At 37.6% G+C, this 27,165-nt stretch overlaps 1 protein-coding gene across 2 annotated transcripts; it reads right to left on the bottom strand.

The window, feature by feature from the left end:
* Window positions 1-2,148: 2,148 nt before the first annotated feature.
* On the bottom strand, window positions 2,149-6,287 carry LOC111905297 (uncharacterized). Of its 2 annotated transcripts, none has more exons than XM_023900987.3 (11): window positions 5,651-6,287; window positions 5,527-5,573; window positions 5,232-5,290; window positions 4,886-5,006; window positions 4,564-4,810; window positions 4,349-4,453; window positions 4,106-4,234; window positions 3,762-3,811; window positions 3,549-3,646; window positions 2,957-3,241; window positions 2,149-2,865 (listed from the first exon to the last, which is right to left on the bottom strand). In XM_023900987.3, exons 3-11 carry the CDS (start codon window positions 5,277-5,279, stop codon window positions 2,359-2,361), a joined length of 1,590 nt encoding a protein of 529 aa, XP_023756755.1. In that variant the 5' UTR covers window positions 5,280-5,290; window positions 5,527-5,573; window positions 5,651-6,287; the 3' UTR covers window positions 2,149-2,358. The 2 variants fall into 2 exon arrangements, with proteins under 2 accessions (XP_023756755.1, XP_023756756.1); XM_023900988.3 differs by having other exon boundaries at window positions 5,767-6,287.
* Window positions 6,288-27,165: the final 20,878 nt, after the last annotated feature.

Here is a 27,165-nt window from a genome sequence, read left to right as displayed (position 1 = left end):
AGTCAGCTTCGAACTTCGGTCTGATGTAGGGGACGGAGGTCCCAGTCAGCTTCGGACTTCGGTCCGATGTAGGGGACGAAGGTCCCAGTCAGCTTCGGACTTCGGTCCGATGTAGGGGACGGAGGTCCCAGTCAGCTTCGGACTTCGGTCCGATGTAAGGGGCAAGACCCAGTATGTGCTTTATATGTTATTGTGTGGTATGTGGTAGTTTGGGGGAGCTCACTAAGCTTCATGCTTACAGTTTCAGTTTTGGTTTCAGGTACTTCCACAAGCAAAGGGAAGAGCTCGGGATGATGGCATCGCACACACCACAACTTCAGTTTTGTCCTGGGAGTTAATTCAGTTTTCTTGATATGTTTGGATACAGTTGTGACACAGTTTTTCTCACAGTATTTTATTATGGTTTTTGAAACACGCAGCATATGGTTTTATTATGTGATACTCAGACTCGTGGGTTTTGTTATAATAAAAATCAAAATTTTTGGGTGGTATTTTTGGGTTGTTACAAGGGTTCCCCAATACACGAAAATCCCCTTCGTACAAAGTAAGCTTCCAACTCACGTTTATTCATCTTTTTTTACTCCATATTAGCTTATAGTTCTTCATTAATAATTTACAGGTTTTATTGCATAACAGTTGAGGTAGAAAATGTGGGGAAGAAGAAGATGGATTTGGGGTGGGTTTTTTTGACTTTTTCTTTACACACACACACACACACACAGAGAGAGAGATATGGATCCAAATTAATTAATTATTTTCTTTTTCATTTAAATGAAACAGAAAAAAAAACATAAAAAATAAATCAGAAGAGCATTACGGTCATTTCAGTTTACTGAGGGACCAAATCTGCAACGAAACTAGCTCAAAAAGGACCACTAATCCAAAAAAGTCGAGGTTTGGACTAAAATCCCAAAAAAAATACATAGGACCATTTTTCCAATTTTGTCTTAAATAAATCAATAAATTGGTCACATTCAAGACACATATATTAATAGAATCTTAAGAAGATCAAAGTTATAACACTCCAAGTTTATATTCATGTCAATGTGACATGACATTAAGGTTATGTGTGACAGACTAGCTGAAAAGCTAGCTGATGGCTGAAAAGCTAGCTGTTAAATAAAAAGATATCTGATAGCTGAAAAGCTAGCTGATAAAAAATAACGTTTGGTAAAACTAGCTGTAAAGCTACCTGAAATATATAAAATTACATAAAAGAACATGTAAAAATATGTGTTTCTATAATTAATTAAGGGGTGTATTTGGAAATTTTTTAAAAAGCTTCTAAAAAGCTAGTCTAAGTAGCTTTTCAAAAAGCTAGTCTAAGTAGCTTTTCAAAAAGCTAGTCTATAAGCTACTTTTTTGTTTACCAAACACGACAACATAAAAAGGCTCGAAAAATAAGCTAGCTTATCAGCTAGCTGTGGCACGCCAAACACTGCCTAAATTAAACACGCGTCATGTATCGTGTCATACAGGGTAAGATGATATATATATATATATATATATATATATATATATATATATATATATATATATATATATATATATATATATATATATATATATATATATATATATATATATATATATATATATATATATATATATATATATATATATATATATATATATATATATATATATATATATATATATATCAACGAAATCTTAGGACATGCCACTAGATTATTACAAGAAATATTACTAGAACTAACGGACTAAAGACAAATTTCTAGTTTATGACCGAACAGTATACACTTAAGGACTATTCGGAGTCCACTTTCCAGCTGGTCCTTAAACTAAAAATAGGATTGTTTAAAGACATAAGAACCAGTCTAGGACAAACCGATTTAAGAGCGGTTTTGGTTTAGTGGAGGACCATTATTAGTTTTGGATCGTTTTGCTAATTGCCCATTTATGTAGGCTAGCATTGACCCGTGAGGAATGAACAAGAAAGAGTTGGAAATTTTGCATTTGAATTTCTAGCCTTAGCCTTATATTTGATGTTACATGAATCATTCCCTCCCTCGCACTTATGTTTTAACCAATTTGGTATTTTGTTTCTTTACCATATCGAACTTATAGGGTAGAACCATTACACAACTTTTGAAAATTCAAAATGGTAATATTAATTTCAAAAAGACGTGCAAGGAGTCAAGGACTAACTTAGTACATTCTCCCAAATAGAAAATACAACTCACTTTCTATACAACATTCAATTCGTATTCAAAACCCATATTCCAATCCGAATTTCATTCTACAACCCTTTAATCTCACAAAACTTTACGTACGTAGTTTCCAATTTTCATCTCAACCACAAAAATACTATTAAGATCAAAAAAAACTTCCATAAACCTAATTCCCAGAATTCTTCCTCTTTCCAATCTCCACTAACATTGTCAACAAAGCCTCACACATCTCACATGCATCAGCACCCGTCTGATTCTTGCTCCATGATGAATACACCATCCATGCATGATCAAGCTTTTGATCGGGTCTAACCACCACCGATCCCGGGACTTCCGCATCGCGACATGTCACCAACCCATCGCTTTTCTCCCCATACCGGAGTTGCAGGTGGAGAGCCGACACCGCCATGGCGGCAGACACCGGAACCACCACCGGAACGCGGTGTTTCACCATGGGACCCACCTCGTACTCGGATTCATCCGGACCGGGTCCCATGAATGGAAGCTTGGGAAGCTCTACGTGTGCTATGTGTGACATCATCGATATCACCCCGGGTCCCACGTTTGCTTCAGATCGAAATGATATGAGTGGGATTCCTTTTGGGAGTTTGTGTTTGCTCAAGAATTGTTTTCTTTTCTCGTATGTTAGATCCTCAAGAGACTTTATGTCTCCCTAAGAAAAAAAAACGGTCTTTCTCATTCAACTTACTTCTAGAAGGGTAAAATGGTCATTTACTCATATAAAGTAAAAAAGTAAGATTTACCTTGATGATCCTGCAAACTATGAGTTCCATGATTCTTCTAGTTTCTTTATCAGCAATTTGCCCTTCACGCATGATATCAGATGCAATTGGGGTTCCACCATAAGGACTCTGCACAAGCGCCAATCCTGCAACTTTATCTTTCAAATCACACCAATAAATCGATAATGCAGCAGCAGCATCCACACCACCCTTGCTATGACCAAGCAACATCACACGTTTACCAGAGCCCCAATACAATTCTTCAATATATTGCTTCAATACCCATGAATTGTACTCCACTGATGCCTTCAATTTTTATCAAAATCAAGAAATCTTGGTGAAATCAAGAAATCTTCACTTATAATAATTTGTAGCATCCTAATTTCAAATTTTCCTGACTTTGAAAAATCTATGGATTCAAGATTCAAAGTAATTTTCAATTGATATAATTGGGTAGGTTTTTTAAAGTATAATGTCTTGATTGAAAGTGGAAAGTGCAATGCTATGATAGAAAGAAATGGAAGTAGGATGATTTAATAAACAGATAAAGAAAGGCTATATCATGCATGGAATAAAGTTCTTGATTTTAAGGTTGAAAATCAAGAAATGATACCTCACTATGGATTTTTGCTATATGGCAAGCTAAACCCATCTTTGAAAAGAATCTCTTGGTGCTAACAAAGTACAAGGGACCATGGTTGCTGAATAATCCTGAAAATTTTCACAACATTTTCAGAAAAAAAAAAAAGAGCAAATTTTATGTTCAAAGTTAAACAAGAAACAGAGAATTAGTAGGAAAGTCAAAACAACACAAGTTTTTTTTTACCTGGAATTAGTAAATACACATATGAATCGGGTAGATTGTGCTCTCCATTCCTTAAGAAGAAAACACAACATTGTTTTAAACAAGGGTCAAATGCAAGAAATAGCAATGTACTTTGATTGATTTGTTTTTTATAGCATCCTATTTTCATTCCTTCCTATTACAACATTGTCCTAATAAGAAAAAAAAAAATTAAAAGTAAAATGCTAAAATTGGGTAGATTTCCAAAGTAGGAAAAATGAAACTCTCATGTTATAATATAGAAATAAATGAAAGTACATTGCTTTTTCTTGCATTTAGCCCTTTAAAGTAATCACATAATTAGGGATCTATGATAGAATTAGTACCTTATTGCATTTAAAAGTTCTAAAAATCTAGCGGATCCATCTTCAACTGGATCCATGTTAGGGTCCCGTTGGATCCATCCAATATCAGTGGATGACCCGTGTAAAGTAATTTGTACTCGAGATATAATGCTGACAAATTCCAAGATAATTGGAACAAAAATAGCATAAACAATTAACAATGTCAATATTCAAATACCAAAGATTCTTTATGATCATTTTGAAGCAAGAAAATCGATTACTAACCTCCTAACACGAATTCGTGCACGTTTAATGCATTGAGAAGAGATCCGGTAAGGAGCCAATGCTAGAACCAAAGCCGATTTCACAAAAAATTTAGTGAGTTCCAACCTACAATTGTACAACTACAAGAAATCAGGTACACAACAGTCTGCTAGGTGGCTAGCATAAAAGGGGCCTAATCCACCTTGGGAAAAGAAAATAGGGAATACCGAAAATACCCTTTTAAAATGAAGTGGATACCGCCATAAAAGAACTTCCTTTCTATAATTTCGAACCCCGAAGGTGAACAATCCTCAAGACTTGAAGTTTCTTGATTATGTACATCAAGAACTGTAACAAGATTCTTTGATGTTGAAGAACAAGAAGATGAGCAGCTAGTGGAAATAGAAGATCCGGGGTCTTGAGAGGGAGAAACGGACACAAAATCTTCAGAGAATCCAACAACGTCTCTGTATATAAGATCCTCTATGGTAACATTAAAGTTAGTTTTTTAAAGGGTATACAAAGAATGGATTAAAAGAAGATGTGTAATGGACTTACCAAAAAATTGGATAAAACGATTGCTTATAAAAGAAGTCAATGCCAAAAGACGGGAAAAAATGTCATCCAATAATGCTTGTGGCATAAAAGGACTAACAATCCCCATACCATTATTGTAACCCTGATAAAACACACCTATATTAGAAACTCTGTAGATCATGACTTTGAACATAACAAAATAATCATACAGTGTTTGACATGCATTGGATTGAGACAAAAATTGTAACTTTTTGTCCTACCTAAAAAGGGTAACATAAGGGGGCATTCACGTCTATTTTAGGCTTAAATTTTGTTTACAAAAAAGGGAAATGGTGGTTATTTCAAGATAGCACGTATTTGTACTCACTATTGATTGGCCATGTGAAATTCCTCCATGGATATACAAGTCTCCCATTACAAGCAGTCCTGAAGAACATAAAGACTTGATTAATAAATTGGTGTTAGAGTGACTAATTGTAACTCAAAATACATTTAAGATTTGGTATAATGTGATCCATCACCATATTTCAATCACAGTCGGTCTTACTATCAACATGATCAAAACACATAATCAAGGTAAAAAGATTGTATAGAAATCCATTGATGAGATTCAAGAACAAATCGAAGAAATCAAACACATACTAATGAAGAAGCAAACTTACAAGATTCTGTAGAAATGAATCCCGAATCAATTGACGGAGACTTGAATCTGCAGAACGCGATACAGATCACTTTCAGAACCATAAGAACCATATATTTATAGTCTTATAGATAATAGATGAGTACATTAAATGCGACCGCATCGTCCGCATGAACTTTCCCAATTTGATTAAAGCATTAAAGAAATCTATTAATATATTACATGGATCATTATAATATTGGGGAAGTATTTTGATTCGAACCGAATTAAAGAGGCTGGCATCGATTTGGAATGGAGTGTGGCAAAGAAACTGATCCAAAAAGCTGATCTTTATCCAATGCCAGTTAGATTGGCCCACCTCAGGTCCCAAATCAAAAGCAAAAGAGAAGAGTGGGGTTCCAAAATATCCTGAAATTCGAAACTTCTACAAAATACCTTTCGCAATCAAGATCGTATGAAGGTCAATTTCATATAAAGAAGGTGAAATCGGTAGATTTTGAGGTGAAATTCCATATATCCAGAGTCAATTTGTTTAAATTTTTTCAGAAGTTCAAAATTCAAACATTTAAAAAACACCCTCCAAAATTAAGAACCGGGATTGCTTGAGACTGAAATCATCTTTGATACTTTAAATCTGACAAAGGTGAAGAAGAGCAGATTTTGTTGGAAGAGGAGAGTGGGGGACGATGGATTGAGGACACGTGTCGGCGTAATGATGAAGATGTTGATGTAGTCAGCGAAATGGTGTCTTTTTGGGGAAGGAAAATCGATTAAAGTAGTCGCTTAAAAGCCGGACATCGTTGAGGAGTTAAACAGAAGAAGGAAAGTCACGTGGCCATTGGGGGTGTTCCTTTCCTTTTTAAGGCTAATGACTTTTGACTTTTGAGGATTTCTATGCATTTAGATAGTGGTTGAAATTACAGTTATAAAATTATAAAAATAAAATCACAATTATTAGGATAAGGCTGGTGTGTCAATTATAAACATGCTAAACCACAATACAAACAATTCAGGCATGTCGAGCATCTAGAACAATGCTTGCCAAACCACATCAACAATCTTTGCATTTTCCAGTTGTATTATAAAAATGCTTACAACATGTTTAACTAGTGAGATAGAAAGCGACAATTTATTCGATGAAAGGAAAAGTGAAGGCGAAGAGCAAAGGAATAGTGTGGTGGCGTTAAGGTGATACACAAAAAATAAGGAAAGGTATGGTAGTACATCTCATAGCCTAAGTGTATATGTTTTTGTTAGAATGGAGAAATTATAAGAGTACATGTGAAAAATTATGTATTAAAATGATCATTTTAAGAACTAAGATATCAACATGACCAACTTTTCATCTTTTAAAACCCTCGTTAATCTGCAAATCTACATTTAAGCTTGTGAACCTTCGCAAGATATTTTGTTGCGATTATGGTTTTTTTGCATGTTTTTTCTATAAAAATCACATTAAAAATATCACAATATGTGATACATCGATCCCTTGTTTATTTATTGACCAATTTTATGAAATAAAATATAAGAATATTAGGATTAAAAGGGGAATTTTTTTATTGTGTGTTCTTATGTTTGAGATTTAAAAATAAAAAAATAAAAAATAAAAAAATAAAAAAATAAAAAAATAAAAAAAAAACCCCACGAACCTGTTAGGTTTCATGCAAAACAAATAAACTTAAAACTCTTAAGTTCGTATGCAACCCAAAGATCTATGTTTTCATTATTGAACCAATAACTAAGAAAATCAAAAAAACCCTAGGTATATTTCAAAAATCATAATAGGGTTTATGTTTACATACCTTGTTATTATAGCAAATAACATGAATCCTTTACTTGTAGATCTCTTGGAAGCAAGCACCACAAATTGTCGTGCCACTAATAAATCACACTCAAACTAACAAAAATGATGACTATAGAGAGGGAGGGGAAAGGAGAATTTTGGCTATCTCTATGCAGGTATATGTTGTCGAAAATACAAGGATTAATGGTCTTTATACAGTGGTCCAAGGAAACCCTAGATAACCTTGATTTGAATATTAAATTAATATTTCAAATCCGGTATTTATCTCATTTCTTATTTATCTGCATGGGATATTCTAGAAACCCTGGAATATCCTCTCAAAGTCGTCCAACCCTAATGGTGGAAGGTATTGGAGTCTTTTGTTCAACTATTGAACAATTGCGTTTTAAACCCTACACTTTTAATTAATTCTATAAATCCCAAAATTAATTCTAATTAATTTCTGGTTAATTATTAATTAAATAATAGTTTTTCTAATTAATATATTATTTTCATAATACATTAATAAAAAATTTATATTAATTTATTAATCAGATAATAAATTAATCTCTCTCTAAAAGTCATCATATCCAATTGCTAGGTTTGAGGGCAACTCAAAAGGACTGTGCTACTATCAATTCAACTATATACCAATTATAGTTATGGGCTTAGACACCTAATGCAAAAATCTCCCACTTGGATAAGTCTGTAACTATAACTGCCAGTACAAATTCTAAATTGATAAGCAAATTGTAACTTCCAAAAGCCGTTGCCGAATTCTGACCCGGTCAGTTACGCGTGCTAAGATAAGTGATCATATAATCCTCTGTTTTGCAAGATATCATTCGGACATGAGACATGGAATAGAATCAATCTCATTGTCCAAGACTTTGTTTCCCGATTTCTGATTTGTGATGATATAAGACTTCTAATTAAACACATCAATTTAGTCCTGGCTGGGCCCAGGACTTTAAGTCAACACCAAATCACCGATGGGTCCAAAGATATCACATTTCCTGTTAGGGCAAAAGGAAAGAACAAATTTTGACTCATATGCTTGCATACTTTACTCATCAAATCATACATGACAATACATTTTATAACATCAAGTTCTTGATGCGTTTACGTATTACCAATGTAGAATCGACTTGTAAATTACAACTCATATATCTTCGTTTCAAGATCATAAGATATTATCGTCTCATAATTACTCGTGATAGAATCCATGAAGTAATTCTCTGAGCGTGGGTTTATCCAATACTTAAATCTCTTATTCATGAACATTTGAACATTACAGTAATTCTATTGATGTGTCTAACTCCCTTAGACAATCTACAATTTAGTTCATGACAATCTTAATTCACTACTTACTTCCAAAAGGACGACTGACTGTGGAATTTGAATAATCATATTATTCTGGAAGTAAAACATGCAAAACAAAACACAAGAATAAACAATTAACAAAAGGCGGTAAACAAACTCATAAATAATTCTCTATTATTTAATCACAAAAAATAAATTATATTTATTTTGTTACAAGTTTCAAAATAACTATCTAACTACTAAAAACTAATATCATCTCTCAAACCAATGCTCCTTGTATGTTGATTGTGCTTGACCCTACTCAGAGCCTTCGTCAAAGGGTGTACATGATTCTCTTCTGATGATACCCTCTTCATGATGAGATGACCTTATTCTACCCTATTTATGATGTAATGGTACTTTCTATCGATATGTCTAGACTTTACATGATCTCTTGGTTCCTTAGTCAAGACAACCGCTCCTTCATTATCGCGTAAAAGTTTCATTGGCTCCTGAATGGTTTGGACAACTCTAAGATCTCTGATGAAGTCCTTCAATCAAACTGCTTCCTTAGATGCTTCACTTGCAGCTATGTACTCTAATTCGCAGGTCGAATCAGACATCGTATCCTGTTTGGAACTCTTCCAAGTTACTGCTCCACCATTTAGAGTAAAAGCCCAACTGAGAACGAAAATTGTCTCTATTTGTCTGAAAGATGGCATCACTGTACCCACTCACTCTCAATGTGTCACTGCCACCAAGGATTAGAAGCATGTGCTTCGTCCTCCGTAAATACTTGAGAATGTTCTTAACCGCTGTCCAATGAGCTTTACCGGGATTTCCCTAATAGAGACTGACCATGCTCAAGGAAAAGGACACATCAAGGTGAGTACATGTCATAACGTACAAGATTGACCCTATAGTCAAAGCTTAAGTTACCCGACTCATATCAGCTATCTCTTCATCTGTATTAGGGATTTGAGTCCTATTCAATTTGGTATTGGTCTTGATAGGTAGCTCTCCTTTCTTGGAATTTTCCATACTAAACTTCTTTAGTACTTTATCAAAGTATGTACTTTGACTAAGTCCAATTAGTCTCTTCTTTCTATCTCTCAAGATTCTTATCCCGAGAATATAGGTTGCTTCCCCAAGGTCTTTCATGGCAAAACACTTTCCAAGTCAAGATTTAACTTCTTGCATGGTTGGAATGTCGTTTTCCATGAGTAGTATGTCATCGAAAGACAACACCAGAAAAGTCACTATACTCCTACTAGCCTTGATATACACACAGGACTTATCTTTACTCCTAGAGAAACCAAACTCTTTGACTTTCTCATGGAAGCAAAGATTCCAGCTACAAGATGCTTGTTTTAATCCATAGATGGATTTCTCAAGCTTGCACACTCTATTTGGAATCTTTGCATCTACAAAACCCTCTAGCTGACTCATGTAAACATCTTCAGCCAACTTCCCATTAGGGAAAGTGGTTTTGACATCCATCTTCCAAATTTCATAATCATGAAAGGCAGTTATGGAGAGCATTATCCTAATAGATTTTATGTTGGCTACTGGTGAGAAGGTCTCATCATAGTGAACCCCCAGGGTTTGAGTGAATCCCTTCGCAACTAGTCGAGTCTTGAAAGTGTGTACCTTTCCAACCATGTCAGTCTTCTTCTTGAAGATCCATTGGCACCTAACTATCTTTCGACCTGGTACATTATCAACCAAATTCCAAACTTGTTTGTCATATATGGACTAGATCTCGATGTCTATTGCTTGTTTCCATTTAGCAACCTCAGGCTACCATTGTTTCCTTGTAGCTAGCAAGCTCATCCAAATTTATCAGTGTCCTATCACTGACAAACATGTTACCATCTGTAGTAATATGGAAGCCATAGAACTCAGGTGGCCTGCTAACTCTACTAGAACTTCTAAGAGGTAATGACCTATCTATCGGTTCAATAGGAACCTCTTCCTCTGGTTGAGTTCTAGTATCATATAAGGTTCCTTCATTGGTTGACTCTTGAATTTCTTCAAAGTTAATGGTGCTCCCAATATCCTCTTTGAATATGAGCTCTCTCTCTCTCTCTCTCACATTCTCTCAAAAGACTCCTCTTCGTGCTACAAAGAACACGTTCTCACTAGGTCTATAGAACAAATATCAAAATGACTGCTTTAGGTAACCAATGAAAATACACTTCTCACTTCTAGCTGCTAGCTTGTCATGAGTCTCTCGTCTCACGAAAGCTTCACAACCCCAAACTTTGATATGTGCTAATGAGGGAACTTTCCCCATCCACATCTTGTGAGGTGTTTTGGCAACCTTCTTTGTAGAGACAAGATTGAGGATGTAGGCGGATGTCTGTAAGGCATACCCCCAGAAGTGAATAGGAAGAGAAGCACAACTCATCATGGAACGAACCATGTCTAAAAGGGTCCGATTACGCCTCTCAGCCACACCGTTCAATTATGGTGTCCTGAGAGGAGTCAGTTGTGAAACTATTCAACATTCCTTTAGATAGTCGTTAAACTCGATAATAAGATACTCTTTGTATCTATCGGATCTAAGTATCTTTATCTTCCTGACCAACTGATTCTCGACTTCATGTTTAAACTCTTTGAAATTTTCAAAGGTTTCAAACTTATGCTTGATTAAGTATATATAACCATATCTTTAATAATCATCTATAAAAGTCACATATAATCGATTAGTATCCCTTGTAGATGATCTGAAGGGTACACACACATATGTATGTATGAGATCCAACAAACCTTCACCCCTTTCACAAGATCCAAAGAAAGTTGATTTTGTCATCTTTCCTAAAAGACAAGATTCGCATGTATCATCTGATCTTAGGTTAAATGATTCCAACACTCCATCCTTTTGGAGTTGAGCAATGCGTTTCTTATTAATGTGTCCGAGATGACAATGTCACAAGCATGCTTTTCCTATAACATTGGAGGAATTAATATGAAAAACATCATTGCCTTAATTATCAGCACATGTCACATTTCATTCACACCATCACAAGGTAAAGCTTCAAATATAAAAACACCATTTTTATAAGCAGAAATAGAACCCTTCAAATCATTAAATGAATATCTAAAACATTGTCTGAATAAATCATGAAAATAAATAATGTACATGTCATCTCTGACGAGTAGCAACAATTTATTAAATCTAAACAAACACCAGTACTAAGCACTAAACTATAAACTCCAATCTTTGTAACAAGAGAAGATCGCCTATTCCCTATGATCAGGTTCATTCTTCCATGCTCCTACTCCTCACTTTCTCTTAGGCCCTGCAACTCAGAACAAATGTGAAATCCACATCCTGTATCAAGGACCCAAGAAAGAGAAGATGATGAGTTATTATATGAAATAATGTATATACCTGTAGAAAAAGGCTTCACTTTGCCATCCTTGATGTCATGCAGATATTTTGGGCAACTTCGTTTCCAATGCCCCGTATCATTGCAGTAAAAGCAAGTGGCTTCTTTGGGATTAAAAGTGCGAGGAATGTTAGAATTGGGCTTTCCTTTGGTTCCATTGCTTGACAACCCAGCATGAAATTTTCCTTTCCAATTCTGTTTAGGAGGACCTTTCCTATTCTTCCTCTTTCCCTGTCCAATAGCCAAAACAGAAGCACTAGCAGGAGTGGAGGCCGAACCTTTTCCCTTCATTCATGATTCAGTTGTCTGTAGTAGGTTGTGCAATTAAGCCAAGGTGGTCTTAGTGTTGTTCAAATGATGGGACATGATGAAATGATCATAACAATGTTTTAAGGAGTCCAGGACTATATCAATAGCCAACTACTCATCAAAGTGCACATTTAACCTAACAAGGTGTTCCATGTATCGTTGCATTCTCTGCATGTGGCTACATACATATTCTCCCTCTTTTCATCTTACATGCCATGAGGGCTTTGACCACTTCGTACTTATCTTGATGAGCTCGCTTGTGGAACTTTTCCACAAGGTCCTTGTTCATCTCATAAGGCCAATAGTCCTCATAAAATCTCTACAACTCAAGGGTCATAGTGGCTACCATGATGCAAGCAACTTTTGCCGCATCATCGTAGTGTTTCTTGTAGGAGGCTAATTCTTCAGGAGTGACCTTTTCTTCTTCGATTTCATTTAGTTCCTTCTCAAGGACATACTCCTTGTTCTCGAAACGAAGGGCCATTTTAATGTTGTGCATCCAATCGTTGTAGTTGGTGGCATCCAATGTCACCTCTGAGTAGATGGACAACAAAAAGAAGTTATAGTGGTTGGAGGAGGAGGAAGCAGAAGCATCAGCTAGAGTAGACATCTATAAAAAGAAGGTAGTTTTAGTTAGACAAGAATAATCCTTAATATAGAAACCCAAAATAGAATATTAAGGCTAGGACCCAACTATATAATTCACAACTAAGAAAATGGATGTTGTAATCTAATTGTAAATTTTATAAAGGTAGGTAAATGACGATTTACCAATTCACCCGAAAAGAAACGAAATTAAGTGAAATTCCTAGGTCTTTTGAGATTCATTGAAACTATTCGTGACTGAGATACCGAGGATCACAAACAAGATGTGAGATTCATTGTCATTTATCATCCTAATTGATGTGCTGGTAAACCACACACTTTCCATCAACAATGATAATTTATGAGATACCCATTACAACTCTTTATTAGTCCCTATTAGTGTGTTGGTTAACCATACACACTCCACTAACGACTTATAAAGTGTAATGTGCAATTTCATGGATTAGTATACTAATTCACATTTTTCCTAAAGTAACTAGATTTTGGATTTTAAAAAAGGTTCTAGTAATTTTTAATAGTATTATACTTTTAATGAGATTTATTTGTCCTATCAAATCCGTTCTGCTAACGACCCTCCACTACACAAGGAAGCGATGGGTGAAAGTTGACACCCATTCACCTACCGTTTTATAGGTAGTTCCTTATACCCCCTTATAGACTATCTTTGTGAATGAGTCATACTAGCGATTTGACTGACTGATTCTTATACATATAATATATTAACAATTAATATATATATATATATATATATATATATATATATATATATATAAGGTGTATTTTAAACTTTTCAAAATACTAGGTTTATTAAATTTTTAAATTTCGAAAATTAATAATCAATTAATTTAAATTTAAAATAAACCAAAAATTGATTTAATATTTATCTGTTAATTAACAATAAATTAAAAACATTAAATCAAATAAGGATTAACTAATTAAATTAATCAAAGAATTTAATCCTAATCCTAACCCTCTAATTTTTGAAAATTAGGGTGTAGGAGTTATCTAATTTTATAATTATCCCTTTTAATCAGATTAAACTAACAACTATCTAAAATAGGAAACCCTAACAAAACTAGCAATTTTCGAAAACTTGGGGAGGAAGGCTAGGGTTTCAAAACCTCAACCCTAATTTCGAAATCCATGGGGAAGGGGCTAGGGTTTCGAAAAAACTCTAACCCTAGTCGAAATTCGTGGCCTTTTAGGGTTTAATTTCTATAAACCCTAATGGATAAAATTCAACAAGTATAGCAATTCAATTGAAAACAAACCAAATGCATTGATACCATTGATAGGTTTTATGCAAAAACAAATAAACTTAAAACCCTTAAGTTCACATGCAACCTAAAGATCTATGTTTTTGCTATTGAACCTATAACTAAGAACATCAAATAAGAAACCCTAGAAACCCTATGTATATTTCGAAAATCATAATAGGGTTTATGTTTACCTACCTTGTTGTTATTATACCAATAATAAGAATCCTTTACTTGTAGATCTCTTGGAAGCAAGCACCACAATTAACGTGCCTCTAATAGATCACACCCAAACTAGCAAGAAGGATGACAGTAGAGAGAGGAGAGGGGAGGGGATAATTTCGACTATCTCTATGGAGGACTATGTCGCTGAAAATACAAGGGTTAAGGGTCCTTATATAGTGGTCCAAGGACACCCTAGATAACCCTGATTTTAATATTAAATTAATATTTCAAATCTGGTATTTATCTCATTCCTTATTTATCCACATGGGATATTCTAGAAACCTTAGAATATCCTCTCAAAACCATCCAACCCTAATAGTGGAAGTTTATGAAGCCTTTTGTTCAACTATTGAATAATTGCACTTTAGACCCTACACTTTTAATTAATTCTATTAATTCCAAAATTAATTCTAATTAATTTCTGATTAATTATTAGTTAAATAATAGCTTTTTTAATTAATATATTATTTTCATAGTACATTAATAAACTTTTTATATTAATTTATTAACCACATAATAAATTAATCTCTCTCTCCCTCTCTCTCTCTAAAAGTCATCATGTCCAATTGCTAGGTTTGAGGGCAACTGAAAAGGATTGTGCTACTATCAATTCAAGTATATATACCAATTATAGTTATGGGCTTAGACACCTAATCCAACAGAACCATTAATCGACATTATCAAAGAGCATGATACATACCTCTAGAAGGAACTAGAAGCCTATCAACCATTTGAAATTGTCAAAGAGTTGAACAAATTGTTTAAACAACAAGTTAAATAGAAGCTATAGAAAACGTGGGAGAATCTTGACTCGGAGTTGCATCTACTAAAAACCGTTGAGAAGAATACTCTCAGCAACATACTAAAAAATCCACATTCGAAGGAAGAATGCAAAAATATTGTTGTTTGAACTAAAAAGGAAAAGAAAAAACATGCAAAGGATATTGATTGTAACCATTATAGTAATGTAGAGCACTAAAAGAGGATTTGTCCTCTAATTCTCTCTAATCTGAAACGATACAAAGTTGGCATGTCAGGTATATACTTACCTCTCTATGTGACTGGAACATCTTTTTGCATCAAGTTCACATGTAATTGGTACAAGTTGTAGAACTCACATTATGGTTGAGGAAGAAGGACCAAAACCTGATCTCTAACTAGATCTGAATTGTATCGTACCTTAAACTGAAGCAAATTAATATTAATGGTGTAATATTTTGTCTTCAAGGTTGAAGAAAATCAATAGCGAAGTCTCTTATGGGCTAAGAGGGGCCATGACCCCCTGGTTTTTGGGTTTCTAATATATATATATATATATATGTGTGTGTGTGTGTGTGTGTGTATATATATATATATATATATATATATATATATATATATATATATATATATATATATATATATATATATATATGTGTGTGTGTGTGTGTGTGTTTGTGTGTGTGTGTTTATTTAGTGAAAAAATCAACTAAATGACTAACTATCCCTATGATTTTAAGGCTATTTTTGATGTATTAAGTGAAAAGTTAGTTGATAAAAATGACGTTTGGTAAAAAATAGTTGATAAGCTAGCTTGAAGAAATAAAATGACATAAAAGAACATTTACAAGAATATGTTTTCTATAATTAATTAGTGGTATATTATGGAAATTTAAAAAAAATATCCTAAAAAGCTAGTAAAATACATATCTAATGTTTTTAGAAAAATCGTTATCTCATATAACACAGATATCATGAACTCAGCTAGCAAGCAAGTATAACATGCAGACAAATTAAATACTTGATATCTATGTGTAAGTTGAAGGTAACTATGCACACACTTGACTTAGGTGAATGACTGGAGAATTTGACAACACTCTGCCAAACTCCTTGACTTTTCTTCTGATGTGACCTAGTTATGAATGTCATTAAGTCTCAACTTAATATTCCTGGCAACTAATGATAGTCTAGATTCCTTACTAATCCTAATGTCTACATTAAGATCTATGAAGTAAGGAACAACCAGGTAGGATCATATCGGAGGTAGGGTCCGTTTGGTATACAAAGTCTACTATTTGAGAATCCCACTTTAAACACCTCACTAAATCTAACCTAGACATCATCCCCATAAGTAAACCAATCAATATAATGACTTGAAATTACTGATAAATCTTAAATATAGGTTAATAATAATGACTATGACTACAATTAAAAGGTACACTTAAATAAAATAAGTGTATCTTAACTTACAGAGCAAGATGATGAAAACTGGTAATTAAGCGGACAAAACTCTGAATCAAGAGCTCCTAATCGCCGACTATCAGACACCGCAGGGCTTCGCCGAGTAAATGCTTAAGGGAGAAAGGGCTTACAATTGAGAGAAATCGAGAGAGAAAAATAGGAATGGTGTGGGATTGAGTTGAAATTCGACTACTATTTATAGGGGTATTTCATTTGCATGTCATGTATATATAAGGTGCACGTCGCGTATCTGGTCAGAAGAGAGTGACGTGTCACTTTCTATGTGGTGCCACATGTCTCATTCTAGGTGGAGTGTCAGTGTGTGTTGCGAACTTTGTCGTTGCATGCGGGTGCATACGAAGAATTTGTGTTCCCTTGAAAGTTCATATCTTCTTCATACGAGCTCTATTTTTATGGGTTTTATATCCATGTGTAGCTATCTACGAGACCTACAACTTTCATTTATACTCTGTCGGCTAGTTTTGATTATTTTTAAAGCTATATTTTTAACAGGTTTAGACTGTTAAAGGCCGTTAAAAATTCATATCTCTCTTATATGACATCCTCTCGACCGTCTTTATATCGAATGATAGGTATTGACGAGATCTTCAACTCTCATTTATATTGTTTTTCCTAACAATCAACCGATTCCGATTTCAGTTTCTGAGTCGTATACTTCTATGCTGAAATATTAGAAAAGTCATAACTTCCTCTTACAAAGTCAAATTTGGGTGTTCTTTATATGTACGAAATCCTTATCATATATACCATAACTTCAGTTAAAATTATTTATCCTAAATAATTTTCTATCAAAATATTGTTTTATCATTTAATGACTAGCCCGTATCTATGGGTGTTACGCATCAAGGCAACACACATATCATTTAAGCAATTAGAATACTTGTATGTATGTGTAAGTTGAAAGAAACTATGAACTCACTTGGCTTCGGCAGGTAACTAAAGAATTCGGCAGCGCTTCGCCAAACTCCTTGACTTATACTCTAATTTGACCTAGATACGAATGACACTAAGTTTTAGTCTAATATTCCTGGCGACTAATGATATTCTAGATTTGTCACACCCCCAAACCAGAATGGCGGAAACATTTGGGGGTGGGTGACTTCACGTAGTATCATAACAGTTGAATATTGTAAAGAAAGTAAACACAACCATCATATTGCGTGTAATACATGTTTCAAAAGAATATTACAAATATGATGATTTAAAATGTCTTGATAATAGACGCCTTAGCGTTCCTTCTCCAAAGGCTGATGGTTACCTGTATTACCGATTCCCTGAGAAATAGAAGCAGTTTTGAAAAAGTGTCAACAATTAAGTTAGTGAGCTCATAAGCGTTTTTGTACTGAATTTTGTATGTCCTTTAGTAAAAATAACTGAACGTGTTTTCCAGAAAATCCAATATTTTCTTCCCATAGTTTGAAAAAGTTCCAAAGGCTGGAGTGCAATAGTATCTTTCGTGCTCAAAGGATGAAAGTGAATTTATACTCAAAATAATGTATTTACTGAATGCATTCAAGAGTCTCATAAATCAAACTTATTTAATACTTCCGTGTGAGTTTTATAACCATGTTATTGACCCAGACTGCCTGTAACAACGTTCTTCAGGCGTTGTAGTGTTATGACATTTGTCACCCCAGACCTGTCGGTCTAACTGTAGCTAACAGTTTAGGTGCGAGATTGTCAGTCCCGTATAGATCTATACACAAGTATCACGCTCTCCTTCCAAGAGATTATGGTTTATAATATAGGGCTTGAAATGTGTACTTGAGAGTACGTTGAAGCTGAATGTCTCACAATACTTAGTATTAATAGATTTATGAAAGAAAAGTCTATATTTCATGTAGATGAAAGTATTTCATTTTCACAATGTTTACGTAAGGATGTAATGAATAACTTGTAAACTATACCCATTATAGTTTTTCCGAAAGTGTGTACCATTTGGTAATAAAAACTCGATGTAATAATAACTTATTATATAGATTATACGTTGATATCGAAGTTGTTTAACATTTATAAAAATGTAGGTGGTGTATTTGGATATGTATAAAACGATAAGTTTTTCTTGTATTGCACTTGTATTCCCCCCCCCCCCCCCCCCCTAAAATATGAAAAGACATGAAAAGAAAGTAGGGGTATGAACTCACTTGAAAAGTGTGACGATTCAAAGAAAACGAGCTTTTTATCGAGCGGCACTTCGACCGGAAAGTGGCGAGATTCTCGGGAATCTCGGGGCTTCGGTATGAAACCGGGGTGTCGGGTCGTCTCGGGATGCTAAACGGGAAGTAAAAGTGAGAGAGAAGAGAGAAATGGGCAAGGAAAGTTGGAGGTCTCGCAAGGTATTTATAGGTGGGGAAAACTGCCCTCGTACGCTGGGCGTACACCGAAGTACGTGGGGCGTACCTCGTACGTTGGGCGTACCCACGTACACGGGGCGTACGTCAACGATGACGTCAAAGTCCCCGATCTTCGGATGGGATGGTCGTAGAGTGGTAGGGGCGATGTGGCCGATCCGAGTCCGTGCACCACGTACGCTGGGCATACTCCGAAGTACGTTGGGCGCACTCCTTCGGATAAGCCTCGAAGTGTGTGCCAAAAACTTCAAAAATGCATAATTTTCGCATACGAGCTCCGTTTTTGACGTTCTTTATATCCACGCGTAGGTGAGAATATACTCTACAACTTTCATTTAGACTTCATCGGCAAATTTTGAATTTAATTTTTAATATTTTATTTTAAATAGGCCGGGACAGGATAATTTCGATAAAAATCCATTTGGTTTCGACTGTCTTTTTACCAATGTACTACTATTGTAGAGACCTTCAACTCTCGTTTAGGTTGCGTCGGCTAAAAATCGCTCGATCTTTATCCCGAGTTTTTAGCTGTCTACCGCTGTTCCGGAACTTAGAAAAATCGTAACTTCTTCAGACGAAGTCAGATTTGGGAGTTCTTTTTATGCACGCTCATGGTTTAACGTAATCTACAACTTTCCTTTAGGTTCCTAGGGCTAAAAAGTATTTTATTGAAGTTTCAGTTTTTACGCTTATTAGTGTTTTACTGGGTGTGTCGTGGATTTTCGATTGGTCATAACTTCTATGTTATAACTCGGATATGAGTGTTCTTTATATTTTTGGAAACCTTGGCACGATATCTAACACTTTATGCATCCCAATTTAGATTTTAGAACACTTCATTTTTTACGCTAATTTCTTAGATTCTAAATAGTTCGTTATATTTGACTTTTTGAATGTTACATTGGTTTGAAAAATATCGGGTTGTCACAAGATTCCTCACTAATATCAATGTCTACATCAAGATCTATTAAGTAAGGAACAACCAGGTTGGATCATATCGGAGGTAGAGTCCGTTTAGTATACAGTATATACTTGTAACACCCATAAAAATCATGCAAATTTTAAACTTTTAAAAACATTTCAAATACTAAAAGTTATTACAAAAGGTTTCCAAATAGTTTCATATCAGAGTATCCCAGAAATCCAAATCAAAATATGAAGGAGTGTACGGTTATGACTTCGCCTTCCCGCGGTCATCCGTTGTACCTGAAACAGTAATCGACAAATGTAAGTCCGAAGTCTTACTAAGTTACCCCCAAAATACCAACCTCATACAACCATAAACATATCATATAACAAACACAAAACAACCATGCATCTTGAGTCTACAGTGTGACTGGTCCGCCCGCACCACTACAATATGAATGGACTGCCCGCATCGGGCCTTCAGTCTATCTGGCCCACTCCCCGAGCCTCGGTACGTCTGGATCGCCCTCTCGGGGCCTTTAGCCTATCCAGACAGCTCACTGGGCCTTCGGCCAGACTATGTGCCCTCCTGGGCCTGCAGTCTATCCGGTCCGCCCTGGGTATGTTGGCCTACAACACGAAGCAGGACCCGCCTCAACCCAACCCCATACCAATCAAACAATCATGTGTACATAAGTATTATACGCTAGCATGTATATAACATATAATCATACCGATCTAAGAGATCACTAACATAGCAGCCATCCTATAACCAAGATACCCGCCTAACCTGTCACTAACATAACATCGTCCTATATACCAGGATATCGACCTAAACCAGATCACTAACATAAAACCATCCTAACTACCAGGATGGAGATCTAGCATATCAATAAACATATCAAGCAAATACCCGGATACAAGTCCGATAAAGGGCCAACTTTGGTGCCTTAGACCCTGTTGATATAGTGAGGATAACTCACCTCGCAATGCCGGTCTGAACTGAAGTATCGACTCCCGAAGTGTTGTCTCACCGAAAATCCCATACTATCCAAAATAACGAATGTTGAGTCAACATATGGGCTATTAATCCTGACTAAGGGTCCATATAGTCCATTTTGTCTTTTCTCTAATTTGGGCCAAGGCCTAATACCAAAACAAAACCCAACACTAGGTAGGCTTTCCAAGCCCACTAATGGCCCAATTTGCTAAATTGGGCCCAATCCCCCTAATGGGCCTTACCCTAATCCCAAACATCTTCTTGGCCCACATTATTTGACTTTTGATGGCCCACTAAGGCCCAAAGAACCAAAATCCCCTGCATGGTCCAAACCGAGGCCCAAAACTCGCAAGGCCCATATCTGATGAGTACGTTGGGCGTACTCCTATGTACGTTGGGCGTACTAGCTAAACGGTGAGTACGCTGGGCGTACCTGTATGTACGCTCAACGTACTCCCATGTTAAGTCACTTTCCCATTAAGTGCTTAATACTCCAATCCAGAAGCTACAATCACGATCCAAGTCTTTTTCAACGTCTTAATCCATAAAGTCACTTAATATGTGACTTTGCATGACCCTAATAAGCCAAAAATCCAAAATAGCATTCCATTCTCATAGAAATGATCTTAACTCATGCATGAATCCAATAAGACATTCAAGATGGCAAATTTTTTCCTTAGGGATTCATTTTGAACTGCGAGTGGCAACTCTATGTCCGCAAATTGGATTTGAACCATAAAGTTCTATACTTGGGACCAAAATGACTTCAAAACCACACTACACTAGATCTAAGCATTCTTGAGGAAAGTTATGAACATTATACCTCCAAAGAGTCTCAAATGATGATGCTATTCCAGATCTATGAGCTCAAACTTCCCAAGTCCTTCCTTGCCAATTTCTTCTTTCCTTTTCCAAGCTTAAAAATCACCAAGATGGGATTCTCAATATTAAAATCACACAAGAATGAAGGGATGAGACATTCTAGGGTTTTTCTGAGGTTGGGGATGCTGATAAGGGGCTAGGGTTCAAGTCCTCACGTTCTTTATATAGTGCTTGACCCTAAAATTAGGGTTTAGTGTCACTGAGCATACATTGGGCGTACATCTCGTACGCTGGGAGTACGCCTCCAACACCTGTGACCATTTAACCTTCTACGTTGGGCGTACCCCAGCTTATGCTAGGCGTACTCACCCAACTGTCACCTTTGCGATGCATGGTCCTTTCTTGCCACTTCCCCCACTTAAATTCGATTTCGTCCTCGAAATCATTCCTTACCATCTCCGGAAACCCGATATCCCGAGAGGCACCTCCACAACCATGACATTCGATGTCTTTTGAAGGAGACTAGACCCCATGGAAACCTTTTCGTTCCAGAGAAGACGAAACCATAAACCCATGCGGCACACAATCATACTCCACCTAAAACATGCAATCTGGAAACTTGAATTCAGTCTGGCTCCCTGACAGACCACTCATACTAACTATCGCTAGAACTCTTTCCATTACTACTAACGGGCTACTCAACCCTGGGATCTTGAGGTTCCTACCCAAAAATAGAACCATGGATCATATTCTACTGAACCCTGTGCCTACGACTTACCGTCGGCCGGCCGGGTATCTTGTCCTACTGCATAGAGCAGGACCGCCTCAGCCTGATCAAGCACAACATGCCACCTAATAGACCATCAAGATAAGATGTCCACATAATACCGACGATAATCTACCATGTCTCTCCTTAACGTCCACCACATCCATGGAATACCATCCCGCAAGCAATTAACCCTAACAATATACCTACCATTATCGGCCAACCGGTACAACACTCATATCTTGCCCATGTCAACCTCCAGGTTGGAATACCAATATGCCAAGTCCAATTGATCATACAGTCCGGTCATCCTCGGGATAAAATATCCTAGATAAAAATACCAACATGTCTAATCAATTCAACCATCGGGTTGAAATTCTCAGGGTCTGTTGACCTACCGCCTCAACCCTACCGCTCCCCTTGAGCCTCCGTGCCTACGACTTTCATTCGGCCCACACCGGGTATCTTGGCCTACTAAAAATAAAGCATGACCGCCTCAACCCTACCCATATATAATGTGTTGCCATAAACGATCAGGAGAAAGATATAACCCAGTTCCCAGAACCTGAATGATAAGATATTTTATGTAACACCGTAAAAATTAAAACAATTTTTCGCATTTTCAAATACATTTTCCAAACACATTTATTAATAAAATGTCATTGTATCATATCCTTGTTTCACAAAACATCCCCCAAGATCGAAATACATAAAATCCCATGTATGTATACGAATCATGTCGGCGCCTTCCCGCGGTCATCACTGGTACCTGAAACACATAATACGTAACACTGTAAGCATAAAGCTTAGTGAGTTCCCCAAAATACCACTCTAACAAATTTTAGCCACTCGAGGCTATAACTCTGTTTGACCTTCTGGTCAATGTGTCTAAGTGGGACTCTCTAGTCCCAACTCTCTGTGGGCCCTCTAGCCCTAACTCTATGGACCAAAAGGTCCTAACTCTATGGACCCACTGGTCCTAGCTCTGTAAACTCTGAATCATGCATATCACATATCACAACAATTAACATACATAAATAGCATGCAAATACACTGGCACATAGCTCTAAAATATACTGTCACATAACCCTGTTACTACTCTAGGTAAAGTATAGTGAGAAGACTCACCTCTGGTATCTCGGTAAATCCCTGACTCGGCAAACGTTGGCCTAGGCTCCGCCTAATCATACGAAATAAATACTCTATTTAATATAACTCTCAAAGGCTAGACTATGTCCTCTTATGACACTCTCAGAAGGGTAAAAGACCATTTTACCCCTCTTATAACTCAAAAGGCCCCTCAATAGACCATACCCTAAAAGTCAACCAAAAGTCAACATTTCCGGGTTACGCTGCGCGTACCAGATGTGTACGCTGAGCGTACCCGGCTGCCTCTTAGAATTGGGGAACGCCACCTAGTACGCGGCGCGTATTGGGATTACGCCTGGCGTGGTCCCCAGCTTCAGCCCCTTAGCTCTTGAGGTCTTAAACAGTTAAGACCCACGTCCAATTTCTAGATCTGTGTAACAGCCCAAAATCTCAAGTATTGTTAAATTGCATTTTGGGGGTGTTTTAAAGGGGAGACTCGGCGAGTCGGGGCCAGACTCGCCGAGTAGGGTCGCAGACTTAGTCGCGGGTTCGCGACGTGACTCGACGAGTCCAGATATGGACTCGGCGAGTCGACGCTGTTCAGCAGAAACCCTAGCCGTTTCGTATTGGGTCGTATATAAGGGTTGTGTTGTCGTCATTTCGCGTCTTTTGGCCGGTTGTGGAGAACCCTAAACGACTGTGGCATCTAGAGCAAACTTGAAGACCATTATTGACCTTGAAGAAGTTGTTAGGCAAGAAGAAGAGGAGTTTTGGCTAAAGGAGCAGCAAGGGAGTCATATTCTGAGGGTTGGGGACACAGAGGACACGTTATTCAGGTAAGAACTCGAATTATCCTCTGCTATGTTGATGTGTTATGGGATTAGGGTTTGTGAAACCCATTTGGGTGATTTGATGGATTATTATGTTGTTATACAAAGGTTTCTACCCTAGTAATAGGATGATTAGAGGTCCAGAAGTTCCATGAGTGTGTATTGCGGGAAGATATGTATCTCAGGAAGCAGTTTGATCGACTGCATGGCATGGACTCGCCGAGTCGGATGATCAGACTCGGCGAGTAGCTTGAAGATTTACTGGGACTCGCCGAGTTGTTCTTCAGACTCGGCGAGTGGAGTCGGGGTGGCCCCGCGATTCTTCCAGGAGTGACTCGTCGAGTCAAAGAGGATACTCGACGAGTAGAAGGGGAATCTCAGAGGATTGAAGGACGACCAGACTCGCCGAGTCGCCAGGGAACTCGCCGAGTCCAGTCAAGCTGACAATGGACTGTTGACCAGAGTTGACTGGTGTGATTTCTCAGGGTCAGTTAGCGTGGAAGATAGAAGTGCTAAAAGGGATATATGATGAGACAGGGAGCTTGGAGCTCGGAGGATCAAGTGCAAGGGATTTCGGGAGTTGCTATCTCCCAGTGACCGCGAGGTGAGTCTTCTCACTATACTCCACCCGGAAGGGTTTGACTGTGTGACCGGAAGGCGATTATGTTATGGGCCGGAAGGCGTTGTAATGAGGACCAGAAGGTCATGGCCTGGAAAGGCGTATGTGTGTAAGTGTATATTGGGGAACTCACTAAGCTTCGTGCTTACGTTGTTTACGATATGATGTTGCAGGTTCTTACAGTAACGCGGGATGGCAACGGTTCGATTGTACACACCGAAGGAAGAGTTGTGTTTTGGAGGATCCTGGTCTTCTATTATAATGAAAATGAAACTATGTTTTGTAATTTGAATGCGAATCAGATTTTAAAACAAGTGTTTTTAATAATAAATTGATTATTTAAATGAAAATTTTTTCGTTGGAAATTATGGTGTTACAAATTGGTATCAGAGCCTTGGTTTGAGGGATTCGGACGCGCCTACGGGTAAATCTGGACTCAAACTGAGGAAATAAGAAAAAGTTTTACAAATAAATGGTTTTCTAAAAGTGAATAAGAGTTCAAAGAGAAAGAAAGAAAGAGCAGTGTGTACAATCAGCCAGAGCCAAACGGTGATTTCCCAAAATACCCTTACTTTTGTATTATGAAATATCTATTATGCATTTTATGAGACATTATTGCATGCTAGGGACAGGCTAGGTATTTCACATCTTAGGACTAGAGTGGCCTGATTTGTGATGCCTTAGTCTAGGGTTTGCTGTTATATGTGTGTTATGCTTTTGTGTGTATGTGATGAGTGAGAGCATCTAGTTAGAGCGCACAAGGGGTAAAGCTACGGGGTACAGAGGTACTCCCGAGGATGAGCCGAGAAGGTGGAGCTACTACAGATGGGGAGTCCTATGTATGCTTCAATGCTCGAATGCTGCTTGCTTTGTGCTTTGTGGAGTTATCAATGATGGGAGTCAGCTACCAAGTGAGTATGACGATACTCAGGAGGTAGAGGGCTGGCATCATAGGGAACTCTTCAGCAGCTTATAGCAAAGAAGCGGGAGGACGGCAGAAGGGACTAGGGAGTAAATCTAGCCAGATGAGTGCGCTGGTAGAGTAGAGGATTTCGCTGGAAAGCGAGCACGCGCGATGAGATGGGTGAAAGGGCAGGTGTATCAGCTACTTAGGAACTCCGGGATGGTCCGTGTGGAAAGTATGGGTAGATGTGGCAGGTAGTATGGGCCCGTACTACTGAAAGCAGAGGACCCATACTTGATACAGGGGACATCCTGAAGGTCCTAAGGAACCGGTTGAGGGGTGATGTTATGGTTCGGATACCATACATCGGAGCGGATACAAGGTGATGTTATGGTCCGGGCACCATACATCGGAACAGATTGAGATGGATGTTGTGGTCCGAGTGCTATACATTGGAGCAGATTGGGGAGTGGTGCTATGGTTCAGGTACCATACACTGAAGCATGTTGAGGAGGGATGTCATGGGATGAGTACCATGGTTCGTAGTGGATGATGCTTGTGGCTATCTTGTTATCCGGTTATTGATCGGACGAGCACGAGCGAGCGGGATGCGAGGATTCGCGAGATCCGGCGTGATGAGGTTGATGCATTGTTGCGGGCTGAGTCGCCAGAATTGTTTGGGTCGATCAGGACCACTATGATTGAAGTAGTTTGATGAGCGATGTGCGGCTTTTGCAGAGACGGCTGCCACGGTGGTTACAGCGGCTGTAGCAACGGCAAAGAAAGGGACTAGTCGGGGTTTTTCAGTATCGGGACTTCTATTATGCGAAGCCTCCCACGTTCGATGGAGTTCAGGACTCGATTGTTGCTACGAGATGGTTACCAGACATGGAGGGGTGTTTCTCCACGAGCTATGCTCTGCTAATCAGAGGGTGGAGTGTGCCATGAACCTATTGAGGCTCGGGGCGAAGGATTGGTGGAGGTTGACCACGAGGTCATTTTCCGATGCGCAGAGGGCTGCGGTTTCATGGGATCAATTCAGAGGGATGTTCAGTACTCGCTAGGTTCCGCGAGATGAAAAGGAGAAATTGGCTCGGGAGTTCCTTGAGCGGAAGCAGGAGTTGGGGTCGGTGACTGAGATCACCAGGATGTTCATTGGGAGGGCGATGTTTTGCCCTGAGTTCGTTTCGGAGCAGGTTCAGATGCCTCGATATCTGAGTGTGTTCAAGGAGGGGTATCAGACAGTTCATGTCTGCG

This window comes from Lactuca sativa, chromosome 8, assembly GCF_002870075.4.
Source record: "Lactuca sativa cultivar Salinas chromosome 8, Lsat_Salinas_v11, whole genome shotgun sequence".
Taxonomy (NCBI): Eukaryota; Viridiplantae; Streptophyta; class Magnoliopsida; order Asterales; family Asteraceae; genus Lactuca; species Lactuca sativa.
This window is presented reverse-complemented; position numbering and strand designations above follow the sequence as displayed.